Source organism: Rhodamnia argentea, chromosome 8, assembly GCF_020921035.1.
Source record: "Rhodamnia argentea isolate NSW1041297 chromosome 8, ASM2092103v1, whole genome shotgun sequence".
Classification (NCBI taxonomy): Eukaryota; Viridiplantae; Streptophyta; class Magnoliopsida; order Myrtales; family Myrtaceae; genus Rhodamnia; species Rhodamnia argentea.
Window position 1 is genome coordinate 8,341,373 of NC_063157.1, and position 12,688 is coordinate 8,354,060.

Genomic DNA, 12,688 nt, shown 5'->3' on the forward strand with positions numbered 1-12,688 from the left:
TAATCCTAGTGTTAAAACATAAAAAGGTAAAGGACGAGCACAAAAAACGCTTTCCTTCTCATAAGTCAGCGCAAGAATAGTGGAAGAAGTATCATATAAACTTGCCCCTTTTAGCTAAAACATAAGAAACCTTTCTTTCCAAACAAACGAATTAATGACACTTTTCCTCGAACTCAATGGCCAAAAAATTGAAACATCGAACGTGCTTTTGTTGTTGTATACATCTTAAGAAGACCCTCTGGGAACTCATTATGCCATTGGTCGAAGTCTCTTCATAGACATCCTATAAAATTGGAATAACCAAAAAACACTATGAGCTGAAAAAACAAAGCGAAAGATAGAAAGAAATTACCATACATAAATCTAACTAATTATATATTGCCCGTCGTGACATTCTCCCGTACTCTCAAAACTTATGTTGTCATATCCCCACAGGGGCCAAGAACTTGTTAATAATTCGATTGTGCTATCGGAGGCTATGGGAATTTCGGAATAAGAGAGCGCTCATTTTGTTCTTATTATATGATTGTGGTTAGATTGGATCCAGGGAGTTTCGGTAGCATCATGGCATTAAGGGAAAAAAAATGAGAGCAAGAACCATTGGAGCATCCCTTATTCAATGAATAGATTACAAGACTAACCAAAGAAAGTTTTTAGTGACCACGTTAAGGACGGTGAGGAGGATATCCATCGTGGCGTTAATACGAAACTTGAGCTTACGGAAAAGAAAAGATGGTAGAACAGTATCTCTTCATTTGGGCCTAGTTGACGGATCCAATTTTCTGGACTCCCGCTTGGGCCTTGGCCATTACGAATGACCCGACCCGACCCGACTCATTTCCAAGCAAGGCAAGGTGAAAATGCGAAACAGAGCAGGTCGAACTTGAAGGTCGAGTCGAGCTACAAAACTCTCTGCTCGATCGTGCTTTCGGAGAGCATCGATCCGCAGAGAGCTAGAAAACTCGGAAACGATGTCGGTGCAGGAGTATCTGGACAAGCACATACTCTCTCGCAAGATCGAAGACGCCGTCAATGCCGCGGTTAGGGCCAAGACTCCCGATCCGGTCCTCTTCATCGTAAGACCTCTTCCTCTTCACCATCATCATCATCATCATCTTCTTCTTCTTCTTCTTCCTCGAAGGTTTTTTCCGCTTCTTTTCCGAGGAAATGCCGGAAAGTTCGGCCTGTTTCGATTATGGAAGTCGTGCGTTTTTTGAGCTGAACAGTCTCGCGCCGCCGCGGGAGGTCCTCGCTGATGCGTTTCAACTGGATGATTTTTGTTCGCAGTCGAATCACATGAGAAAGGCGGTTCCGTCGGTTATAACGAAGATTAAAGCCAGGCAAATACTGGACAGCAGGGGTATTCCTACTGTTGAAGTTGACCTGTATACTAACAAGGGGATGTTTCGCGCGTCGGCTCCGAGCGGCGACCAAACCGGAATGTGAGATTTCTCCACTTTTTCGTTTTCTTCAACTCATGTTATTTACTGGTGGATTGGTGTGGATTTGTAGTGGTAGAATTACTGGTCGCTCATGTGGTACATGTGAAGTACCAACTGGCTCTGTTAGTTTGACCATGAGGCGTGATGGCTTGTCTGGTGATGGTTTTAGGTACGAGGCTATGGAATTGCGGGACGGGGACAAGGGAGTGTATCTTGGAAATAGTGTAAAGAGAGCTGTTAATAATATTAACGAGAAAATCTCCGAAGCATTGATAGGGATGGATCCTATTCTACAGGCTCAGATTGATCAGGCCATGATAGACCTGGACAAAACAGAGAAGAAGGTACCTGCTTTTTTATAAGGAATGGACTGTTTGCTTGGAGTTTTGCCTGAAGCAGAGCATTTGTTTTTTTTTTTTTGCGTTATTATTGGCAGAAAGATCTACATTATGAGACAATGCATTTTGAATCCAGAGATATTACAATCATCTCTTGTTAACACAATGCCTGGGAAATTTATGATGCTTGGAGCTTTGTACATGTTTTGCCAGCCTTCACATTGGTGTATTGAAATTGTCTTTTGACAACCATGTCATGTTTCAGTGGAAAATTGAATTTCTCCAATACTTCCATTTTTGTATTGTTGAGCATAGTTGGTTTTTTTGATGAAAAGATAGCACCTGCTTGGCAACATACAATACTAACTGGTGATGATGCTATTGCGTGAGAGTGATTTGGGTGTATGGTGTGGTAAATGTATGATTCATGAGTAAACCTTTCTATTGTCGTAGATAGCAAAAGCAATTTTTTAATTACACAATGCAAGAAAATGTTGAGTTGTTTCTATCCACCCTGATTTTGTACGTGTTGGACTGTAATAGTTCTTTTAAGTTGTTGCCTTATGGTTCGTATTAAAAATCAGGGATGCTCTTCACGTCTATCAATAAGACATGGTCTGAGAGAAATCATCTTGTAGGGTGAGCTGGGAGCTAATGCAATATTGGCTGTGTCAATTGCTGCTTGCAAAGCTGGTGCTGCTGAAAAGGAGGCATGTATATTACCATCTGCTATTAAGAAGGTTTTTGTCCATTTCTAATTCTTTCATTCCACATCTCGTCCATGCAGGTTCCCCTTTATAAGCACATTGCTGATCTTGCTGGTAAACCCAACCTGACTCTTCCAGTACCTTCCTTCACAGTGATTAGCGGTGGAAAACACGCGGGAAACAACCTTGCCATTCAAGTATGCTCTGTCTTTCTCCCAGGCGTGACTGTGTGATTCTGTTTCTGTAATATCAATCAGCTTATGTGTGTGCTTGCAGGTTTTTTAGCTTTGTTACATACCTACAAACAATCCATTGAATTTACTTATAATTGGTTGTAAATGTTGTCAGGAAATCATGATTCTACCAATTGGAGCCTCCAGATTTGAGGAGGCTGTGCAAATGGGTTCAGAAACCTATCATCACTTAAAGGTGTACTTTGAATTTGAACATTCTGTTTCTGAATTGTACTCAAACAGTGTCTATAACTCATTGGTTATTTATTCGTCTAAACACTGAGAATATACTGTTTCAAACAGCATCTATCACTTATGATGTTCTAAACACTCGCCCCTTTATCATTCATTTGCTTCTCACATATCGATTATTGGCAATTCTACTGCGGTTGGTTCTATATGTCGATCCTGTTTTATGATTTTGTGTCTTGTTATTTGTCTGAATCCAGGGAAACACTATTTTATGTACTTATGTTCCTGGGTATGTAGATGAAGTGCAGACACAGTGTGCAGTGCTCTGTGATTCTCAAGTGGTTTTTTTTTTTAACTGTAACTAAAAGTAATTTTCAAAGAAACTAATAGGAAGATATCTTGGCACAAGGATGCGCCAACTGCCCTAGGTGCTCCCTCTGCTCTATGCATTTAATCTAATAATAGTGAGTGGTTATAAATCTGATGAAATCATGAAGGTAAGAAGTTTGCCATGTCTGCACTATATCTGTGCTACCTTTGCTACCCAAAGTTGGAGATAGAAGTCTGGCAGTCTCATCAATAAATCTATTGTGCAGTATTCTCTAGTTTAATGTGGCTCCATCTTCATGTTTTTCCAAGTTGACATACTGGACTTGCTTGCAGTATGACTCAACGACTAAGTTAGTTGTTCATGAGAGGGAATATCATACTTGAAAATGAAATTTTTGTTGCATGTGTGACTAAATACGTGACAAATAGAAAAGCCATGGGAAGTGAGACGGCCTCATCAATTAGCTAGTCGATGTCAATGTGTATAATTATTGGTGTGCCTAATATGATCAATTGGACAGAAGTGACAAAAACAAATACCTCAGGGAAAGAGACAACAAAATTATGAACTTAGTACCTTTTCCTAATTTAATTTACGAAGAGAGTTCCAGGTTCAGTTATCTAGAAAATAACTTCCTGAATTTAATACTTTCGTCGAGTATAATGAGATTTGCTGCTGTTCTCTTCTAATATAAATCTTACGTGAAAAGAATTCTCTTATTTGAACTATAATTGCCAATATAGGTCAAGCAATTAAATCTTGTTGACCCAAGGCATCTAATTAAACCAGTCAATTGGGTCAATTTTGAAATTTGTGGGTTCAACTTTAACATAACCCTTTTATTAGTCGTGTCAAATGAGTTGTTACGATTGTGACGAACACAATTAACATATAACCCCAAAACCACTAGTTTTGTGTCATGTATGAGACGTGTTTTCTTGCCATGTCAAAATTGAGTGTTGTGAGACCAAGTATCTCCCTCAGTTTGTATGCATGACTTGTTGGCATTATGAATTTTGACGATGTCTCTGAAGGTAGACAATATTTGATTGGTGCATGTCAGTCCGATGTGTTCAGAAAGTGATTGATCATAGTTGAATATTCATCTGTCAGCTTCCTGTTTTATAGGTGCGTGAGAACTTTCTGCATTTTATGGATTGAGCAACTTGAATTGAAGCTAATTGTTAGATGATGGTGGTGACGTATAGATTGTCGCTGATGTTGATGTTTTGTTAACAAAAAGGCAGGCTGTTATTACGGAGAAATGTGGTGCCCAGGGATGCAATGTGGGTGAAGATGGCGGCTTTGCTCCGAATGTGTCGAGGTTGCATACTTATCTTCGTCACGCATGTCTTACCTGCAAAAACAGACAAACAAAACAACACAAATGATAGGGGAGGAAAATTGTTCAAGCTGTGTCTAATTGTTGCTGATTTCTTAGTGATAAAGCAGCAGAATTAAATAGTTAGGGGTTCTACCCAACGGAAGCCAACCGAAAAGAATTAAAGAAGTGTCATTTTGATCTACTTATTGACATCTTGTGGTAATTGGCAGCTTTAGAGAAGCCCTGGATCTGGTTAAAGAAGCTATCAGCAGAACTGGCTATAGTGAGGGAATAAAGATAGCTATTGACATTGCTGCTACTAATTTTTGCATAGGTGACCATTTCAATCTTTTGAAGTACTTTTGTGGAAGCTAGGCAGAATTAGACAATGTGTATTTTGGGTATTGCTCGGTTGATGCAATGTAGGAGTTTCCTGTTACAGAACTGATATCTCTTCTTACTTTGTACAGGGACAAAATACGATCTGGACTTTAAGTCTCCAAATAAATCGGGCCAGAATTTCAAATCTGGGGAGGATATGATAGACATGTATAAAGAACTCTGCTCCGGTACTTAGTCTAGTCCAAACACTTTTTAGATGAATTTTGCTCATTCAGTTTATATAATCCTCTGACATGCATTAAACATGATGAGTTCCACTCTTTCTTATCTTAGACTATCGGATTGTATCAATCGAAGATCCATTTGACAAGGAGGACTGGGAGCATGTCAAGCATTTCTCTAGCCTTGGAGTTTGCCAGGTGCACTTCTGTTCATCTCTTCATTCTCTTGGTAATCTATGCATGACCAGCTTTTGCAGTGGTAGAATAATTCTGCAGTCTTATGCTTGTTTTTTCTTTTCCTTGCTGTAATGCATAGTAGACCATAAATTCGACTCTTCTACAGCCCTTCCCTACCAAATTTCTGAATTCCTAGAGCGAAGACAGCAAAAGAACGGGTCCCAGATCGGTTGAGTTAGACCATGACTAAGTATTAATGATGTTGCTCTCTGGTTGCACTTTTCCTTAGCAGAGCTTTTGATCTAGCAATAGTCATGATAGATATTCGCTCTTCATTGCATTAGTTAATCTCATTTGAAGTCTCTATTCCTCATTTGTTTTGTGGTGATTGTAAAAGAAATGATATCTCACCCTTTTTTCTCAGGTTGTTGGGGATGACTTGTTAATGTCAAATCCCAAACGTGTTGAGAGAGCAATTAATGAGTCCACTTGTAATGCTTTTCTTCTCAAGGTACCAGGTTCTTGCTTTACTTAACTGCTTTATTGGGCATTTACGTTGGTATGAAACCTTTATGTATCACAGTTTACCTTAAAGAGAGAGCAGAAGAAAAGGTAATAGGGCCTGCTTGTAAAGCGAAGAAGCTCTTGTTCAGTGATAGCAATTCTCCCATCAAAAGCACATTCAAATTTTGCTTCTGCATTTTCGTTCTTGAGACTCATTAGGTATTCACATTGCGAGATAGGTAAACCAGATTGGAACAGTGACGGAGGCCATTGAGGTGGTGAAGCTGGCAAAGGATGCTCATTGGGGAATCGTAATATCACATAGATGTGGTGAAACTGAAGATACTTTCATAGCTGACCTATCTGTGGGACTAGGTTCTGGTCAGATCAAAGCAGGTGCTCCTTGTCGAGGAGAACGACTGGCAAAGTACAACCAGGTCTGCCTTCATATTGCCACGAGCAACAATGTCTTTTTATACTTCGAATGTCATGATTATTAATATCCCAATCTGAATCGCCTATGACCATTTTTGAAACCTAAAGAACGGTCCAATCTTGCTAACCATCGGTTCTTAAACATTTACACCTAGGAATGAGGTGGCAGGATTTGTGTAGCGAGTCTTGAAACATGTAATAAATGGTAGACGCTATCGAACTGTTAAGAGGGAGCTCCTGAGAAAATCTTTAAACTCCTCTTATCACAGTTCATTCCGTACTTGAATAGATTCAGTAAAGATTTTACAAGGCACTTAAGTAGTCAGATCCTTTCTCATCTCTACATACTTCCAGTATGACCACCATTAAAGTACTCACATCCATCAATAATGATTTACTTTAGACGCTGTTCATAAATTATAGCTTGCATGTTATCCTATAAGGTTGGCATTTTCGACAAGATTTGTACACAATTTAACGCTTTTAAGAAAGCAGATATTGGAAAACTTTATAAGTGACATATATCTAAGAGTCATTAGTTTTTATTTTGTTTGGCAAATATATGATTTGCAATGACAAGACTAGACACGAATTGATGACCCGAATTTGACACTTGAACATCAACTACCTGCCCCTAGAACTTCAAGAGATCTTAGCCGTTCATTTAGCCTCTAGACCAGTATTGGTCTCTAAAGAGCATCCCTGACATTTTAACATTGAAGGGTCCCCAAAGACTACCAGATGTAACAAAGCTTAACCTCGTTGGTAAGGAAAACTGTGTGCAACTAAACTATGAGAAGTTTCTTGCAGTTACTCCGCATTGAGGAAGAGCTTGGTGATCAAGCTGTTTATGTCGGTGAAGATTGGAGGCTGTCTTAACTGTTAATGTTCCATATGGGGGCTTAAGACCATCTTATGACAATCAGGTATCCAGTGTGAATGAATTCTTCTTTCCTTTTGTGGTTCAACACCTTGAGAAAATGGTTATTATTTGGAAGTCTGAATTTTCTGATTGAGTGGTAGGGTCTTGTGTGAGATGTGTATTATTCTTTCTGAGGATTTTTCTTTAGTAGTTAGAGATTTTTGTTTTCGGATGAGCGTAATAGATGTAATTGAGTATGCGGATTACGGGCATAACGGAAGGAACCTGGGGCGAGCTTGTTTAAGAGAGGCTGTTGCCATCATTCTTTCAGTCAAGTGGCTCTTCTGTCTTAGTTACTGCACCGACGTACTGAAGACACGTATCCGCTGTATTATTAAAGTTTTACTTTGATAGGACCCGCTGTATTATTCAAGTTTTGCTTTGTAGGGCATTCCTCGTCCTATCATACTTTTTCTTGGCTGTAGAAGTATGGGAGGTGCACCTGGAAGGTGCTACTATTTCCAGGCAACAGTGATTATCTCGGTTCAACAATCTCTCTTGCCAGCCGGCCACAACACTGTAAACGATGACTTCAGGATAAGTTGCAAGAGATGCGGATTCTCTTTGAAGAGGTTATCATATCTTATAGGACGATGTATCATTGCCTCATTGAATGCCGGTTTCTGGTTTTTAATGTGCAGTGTGGACATTTGCAAATCCTAATATACAGTATCGAACTAACCTGTCGTTTATGTACTGACTAAATTCTATTGGCTTGGGGTTCGACCAAAAAAAAAAAAAATTCTATTGGCTTGGGCACAGAGAGCCTGCTAAATAGTCCGGTTGGGGTAAATACTGATCCCGAAACATCCGTGGAACCTGGACTTAGGATATTACGGACATAGCTAAAGCTGTCTCTGTGTTTACATGGGCACAACGTCCTGGGCATGGCAGGAACTACAGAACACTAGGATCAACGAGCAGTTCGCATTGCCTCATCTTTTGATTTCAAGAAAACATTGCATCTCTCATCAGGTTACCTAATGATCAAAGTCCAGCCGTGCCGACAAGCTTCCAGTTGGGGTAAATGCTGATCCCGAAACATCCGTGGAACCTGGACTTAGGATATTACGGACATAGCTGAAGCTGTCTCTGTGTTTACATGGGCACAACGTCCTGGGTATGGCAGGAACTACAGAACACTAGGATCAACGAGCAGTTCGCATTGCCTCATCTTTTGATTTCAAGAAAACATTGCATCTCTCATCGGGTTACCTAATGATCCAAGTCCAGCCGTGCCGACAAGTTTCTAGGCCAATGTGGTCGTTCATTGCTTTTCGCAATTGAAAATTCTCGAGACATTTACAAGCCAATTTAATAAATTTTAAACATTCGCTAGGATCCTTGAACTGATTTAATCAGTTCGAAATTAGGGGAAATGACAAGTTTCCCAAGCCTTGGTACTCAATCAACCTCTATGGTTTAACTTGTTTCAATTATCCTCTTACGGTTTGCTGCTCCTGTCTGAGGCTTAGCCTAAAATCTGGTACAAGAAGATTTAAAACCCAAGAACAAACTCACGTCATATGCATGCAAAACATAGTTTTTATGAGTTTTTTGCCTCACTAATTGCGTTCGGAAGTTATATGCTATTTTCTGGATCGCTCACTATAAGATGAATGCAAGAGAAGTTTAATACATCTTGTAACAGTCACCACAGAGGAAAGGGATTTGCAGATCGTATTAACATTATTGTAGATTGTAAGTTATGCAGCGTTTCGACCAAAAAAAAGAGTTATGTGGCGCCAAGTTCTTCAAAGAATCCATCAGCTCACAAGTTAGAATTGAGATTTGTGCCCCATCAAGAGAAAAATAAAACTGCAAGGGGCTGATTAAGGCAAATATCAAGCTTATGGCGTGACAGGCAATCCCAAAGTATAGGGAGCTAAATCTGAAAATAATTAGGATACAAAATTACTACGGAAAATGGGTTGCGCTTCAGCTATGTTTTGGGAGGCAACAAGGACCATTTTTTGAGAAGAAAATGAGCAAAACTCTTAATTTCTCTCCTCCCATTCTTAAAAAAACAAAAAACAAAATTAAGTTTTTCCCTATTTTCCGCTCAAATTTCCATTTCTATCACTAACATAACTAGTTCGGAAACATGACGAGTTCCACTGGCATCCTATACAGTGACTAGGGTGGTTGGAGGTCGACCAAGATCAACTAGTGGGACGCCAACAGAAATGCCTAGCCCTCCCCTTTTTTTTTTTTTTTTTTCTTTTTCTAATTCTGTCATATTTCTATTTTCAAGTCATTGTGTATGGAATGTGCTGTGCACAGAATTCGAAAACTTAGTGAAATATACTATAAATTATCCAAAAATTCAACAGTTTTGTCATCCTATTCAAACACAGAAATAATTAGTGGATTAACATATTTAATGACGGCAATACTACTCAATATACAAAACTTGACTTGCAAATTAATTTGCAGAATGATATTGGTAAAACAATTGAACAAGACCTAATTATTTAATATTCACTCAACACCGATCAAATCACTTTGTAAAACTAACTTATAAGCCAATCTTTGGATTCGCATCACCCCATTGAGAGGAAAAAAAATAAATAGTCAAGATTATATATACTTTAATCCAACAGAAAAATACGACCAGAATACAAATTTCTACACATGGATTTTATCCACGACATCATGAAAACCATCCCACCAGGTGAGGAAACAAGGATTAGAACCTCTTTTAACTTGCCACGGTATCACATAGGATATGATGTGATTGTGAGCACCATCCTCAATATTTCCTAAAATCAGTTGGTCCTACAGTGCCCAAGATAGTCTTAAAAAGACCACCAAGATCGCAAAAGTCCCAAGTAATTGAAACTTTATGCCACACTTTGAAATATGATCTAACATCCATTAGAGAACCTCCTTGAAGTCAGGAACACCAGGTAAACCATACATTGGGGAAGACATAACACTGATTCAAAGCTAAAACATTTGCCTGACAATGAGTACGACGCTGTAAAGAGTAGAAAAATTTTCCTGAGACAGAAAACATGAATTGCCGCAGGCAACAAAACAGGTCAACTAATTCAGGACTCCAGCAACTTATGGCTTTGTCTCGTCCTCGTCCTCTTCTATCTTAGGAGCCAGGTAAAACCTGACATAACCCATCTCGGCAATCTTGTACTCAACAACAACAGGAAGATCCGAAGACAAACTGATAGTCACAGTGTTAGATAAAGGGGTTGCCTTTGTGAAGGAGTTGAGGTACCTCAATGCAAAAGTCAATGTCACTGGCTCATTCATTTCGATAACTGTGGCTTCCTCCGGCTTCAATGGTTCACCCAAAACATTTAACAAACAGATTAAATCAGAACCAGCATATTCTCAGAAAGAGCACTTTCAAATTGTGAAAGGCATGCAAATGTTTCCCACAATCAGTAGATGAATAACTTAATGGACCGTTTGAAAAACAAGACACACCTTGTCAACAGTCGTATTTTGCCTGCAAACAATATTTGCAGTTCCTATATCACCTCTAGTGGAAAATTTCACACCCTCCTTTGTCACGGATATAACAACTGCAGCAACAGATCAACAAAAATTTGTAATCTTATGGACATGCCAAAAATCTCAGATAACTCCGTTGCAGAAGCCATTGAGTATAGAATGACAAAATACCAGTATCACCGATGCTGCTGAGATCTTTACAAATCCTAGCAAATTCAGCTGACGGCATTCTAACAATGGCATGGTACTCTGCCTCTGGTATTCCAAGATGCTCACTGTCAATGTCCATCAATTTCATCTCGAAATCAGCAATTTTATCCTGTGCTGTAACATGCACAAAACTGTGAATATAAGATCCAAGTGAATAACTTGAAAAAACGAACAAACTCAATTGACTGGGGATAAAGACTCGTCCCTCGCCTCATTAGGACTCTCCGATAACTAGCACAAGCGAGTACAGATAATACACCAACAGGGATAATCCGCTGACATATAGAGGTTCGCAGGCAAATGTATAAAATTGTTTATAGAGGGATGTACAGGGTATCCCAGGATCATACCTCCTTTTCATCGCCTAATGATTCACAAAAGGGATGAAAGGGGAGGACATCGGGGTCAAGGTATATTTGTCTCTTTTTTTAGCTCCTTAGGAATGAAGGGGAAGCCATAAGGACAATGAGGAAATTATCTCATAAGGCAGTGGACTCTAGACAGGTGCTTCTATTGTTTATCCATAGTCAACTACTTCTTTGACTACAAATTAAGCTGAGACTGCTACAAAGACTGGTACAGATGAGATACATAATCTTCCACGAACTTCAAGTGCAACATCAAGCCAACATAAGATCAAATGATTCAACATTTCGCTGTCATCGCTGTCATCCGTCAAAAACGACAGTGAACTATGTTTACTTCGCACTGACGCTACTTAACCACGTCGAAGTTATGACAATCGGGAAAACGAATGGCTCACAAACCAGAATTTACCGATGAAACAAGCTAAAGCAAGAGATCCAGACCTCACTCAGCCAAAGAAACAAACAGAGTCCAGACATCAATTGAAGCATCGGCAGAGAAACTAAAAACAGCACTAGGCCCCCCATCGCTTCGCTAAACGAGAATCAAACAGAGAGCAACGTACTCGGACTCTCAAACATGAACGTGACCGTGTCGCTCCCGTCGTCGGCCTTGATGGTGATGATGTCGTCGTTGCCCGCGCACTTGAGCATCTTCGACATGTTGTTGAGGTTCATCCCCATGGAGATGTTGCGGTCGCACCGGTAGTGCTCGAAGCCCTCCGATCGGAGGAGAAGGGCCACCAGGGCCACGTGGCTCGAGTCCATGGCCTGGAGGGAGAACCCGGTGGCGGAACAGTCGAAGTTGGCGTCATTGACGAGGTCCTTGAGCGACTCGAGGACCTTCTTCAGGAGCGAGCCTTGCACTAGCCGGAGCTCGAGCATCGTCGCGTACGATGGAGAGGCGCTAGGGTTTCGGGAGTGGGGAGGTTTTGAAAGGAAAGTGACCAGAAAGTGAGGGAAAATTTGAGAGGGGTTTTCCTCTCACGCGGGTGGTCGTTCCGGTTCGGATCCGCGGCCCCGGACCGATGGAACCGACATTTATTGACGGTTTTAAAAATTAATTTTTAAGCGCGAGGTTTTCTGTTGGCGGGACTGAGGCCTGACTAGTTCCCGCCACGATTTCGATGAGGGATCTGTTAGCCTGCGGGCACGCACAGAGAGGAATTTCTTGCAGCTGCATTTTTTTTTTTTGGCCTTTTTGGTCTGGGCCTTGGACCTTAGTTTTTTTGGACAGTGGGCCTTGGGCCTTAGTTGATTAAGTGTCAATGTGGGCTTTGACTTGGAGCCCTAGTACGTGGGGCGGTGGTTCAATTCCAAAATGGCCCCTCGAGCCGACTCGGAATTTCAAAACCGCCCTATGTAATATCCGATTTCGTCTCAATTTAGCGAAGAGGGTATTGATCGGTAGCGTCGCGGGATCGTTTTTCTATAGTTGAAGTTGGATCGTCATTAGTCATTTCATGTGATT

General features: G+C 40.4%; 2 protein-coding genes across 2 annotated transcripts; one reads left to right on the forward strand and one right to left on the reverse strand.

Moving 5' to 3' along the window:
- Positions 1-871: 871 nt before the first annotated feature.
- Positions 872-7,412, forward strand: LOC115736613 (cytosolic enolase 3). Its single transcript, XM_030668390.2, has 13 exons — positions 872-1,076; positions 1,288-1,442; positions 1,612-1,786; positions 2,419-2,490; positions 2,568-2,684; positions 2,836-2,916; positions 4,491-4,567; positions 4,798-4,901; positions 5,038-5,136; positions 5,243-5,328; positions 5,732-5,818; positions 6,051-6,248; positions 7,057-7,412. The coding sequence occupies exons 1-13, from the start codon at positions 972-974 to the stop codon at positions 7,123-7,125; spliced, it is 1,425 nt and encodes a 474-aa protein (XP_030524250.1). The 5' UTR covers positions 872-971; the 3' UTR covers positions 7,126-7,412.
- Positions 7,413-10,022: 2,610 nt separating this feature from the next.
- LOC115736620 (proliferating cell nuclear antigen) lies at positions 10,023-12,246 on the reverse strand. The gene is made up of 4 exons (XM_030668405.2): positions 11,784-12,246; positions 10,814-10,966; positions 10,616-10,713; positions 10,023-10,462 (listed from the first exon to the last, which is right to left on the reverse strand). Exons 1-4 carry the CDS (start codon positions 12,100-12,102, stop codon positions 10,238-10,240), a joined length of 795 nt encoding a protein of 264 aa, XP_030524265.1. The 5' UTR covers positions 12,103-12,246; the 3' UTR covers positions 10,023-10,237.
- Positions 12,247-12,688: the final 442 nt, after the last annotated feature.

Bases quoted from the DNA above. Each gene is read 5' to 3' on its own strand.
- LOC115736620 (XM_030668405.2), bottom strand. From the start codon at position 12,102: ATGCTCGAGCTCCGGCTAGTGCAAGGCTCGCTCCTGAAGAAGGTCCTC. The intron at 10,967-11,783 runs GTACGTTGCTCT...TGCATGTTACAG, and splicing joins GTTCATGTTTGAGAGTCCGA to CACAGGATAAAATTGCTGAT. The intron at 10,463-10,615 runs GTGTGTCTTGTT...GAACCATTGAAG, and splicing joins AAAATACGACTGTTGACAAG to CCGGAGGAAGCCACAGTTAT.
- LOC115736613 (XM_030668390.2), top strand. From the start codon at position 972: ATGTCGGTGCAGGAGTATCTGGACAAGCACATACTCTCTCGCAAGATC. The intron at 2,685-2,835 runs GTATGCTCTGTC...AAATGTTGTCAG, and splicing joins GAAACAACCTTGCCATTCAA to GAAATCATGATTCTACCAAT. The intron at 2,917-4,490 runs GTGTACTTTGAA...ACAAAAAGGCAG, and splicing joins AAACCTATCATCACTTAAAG to GCTGTTATTACGGAGAAATG.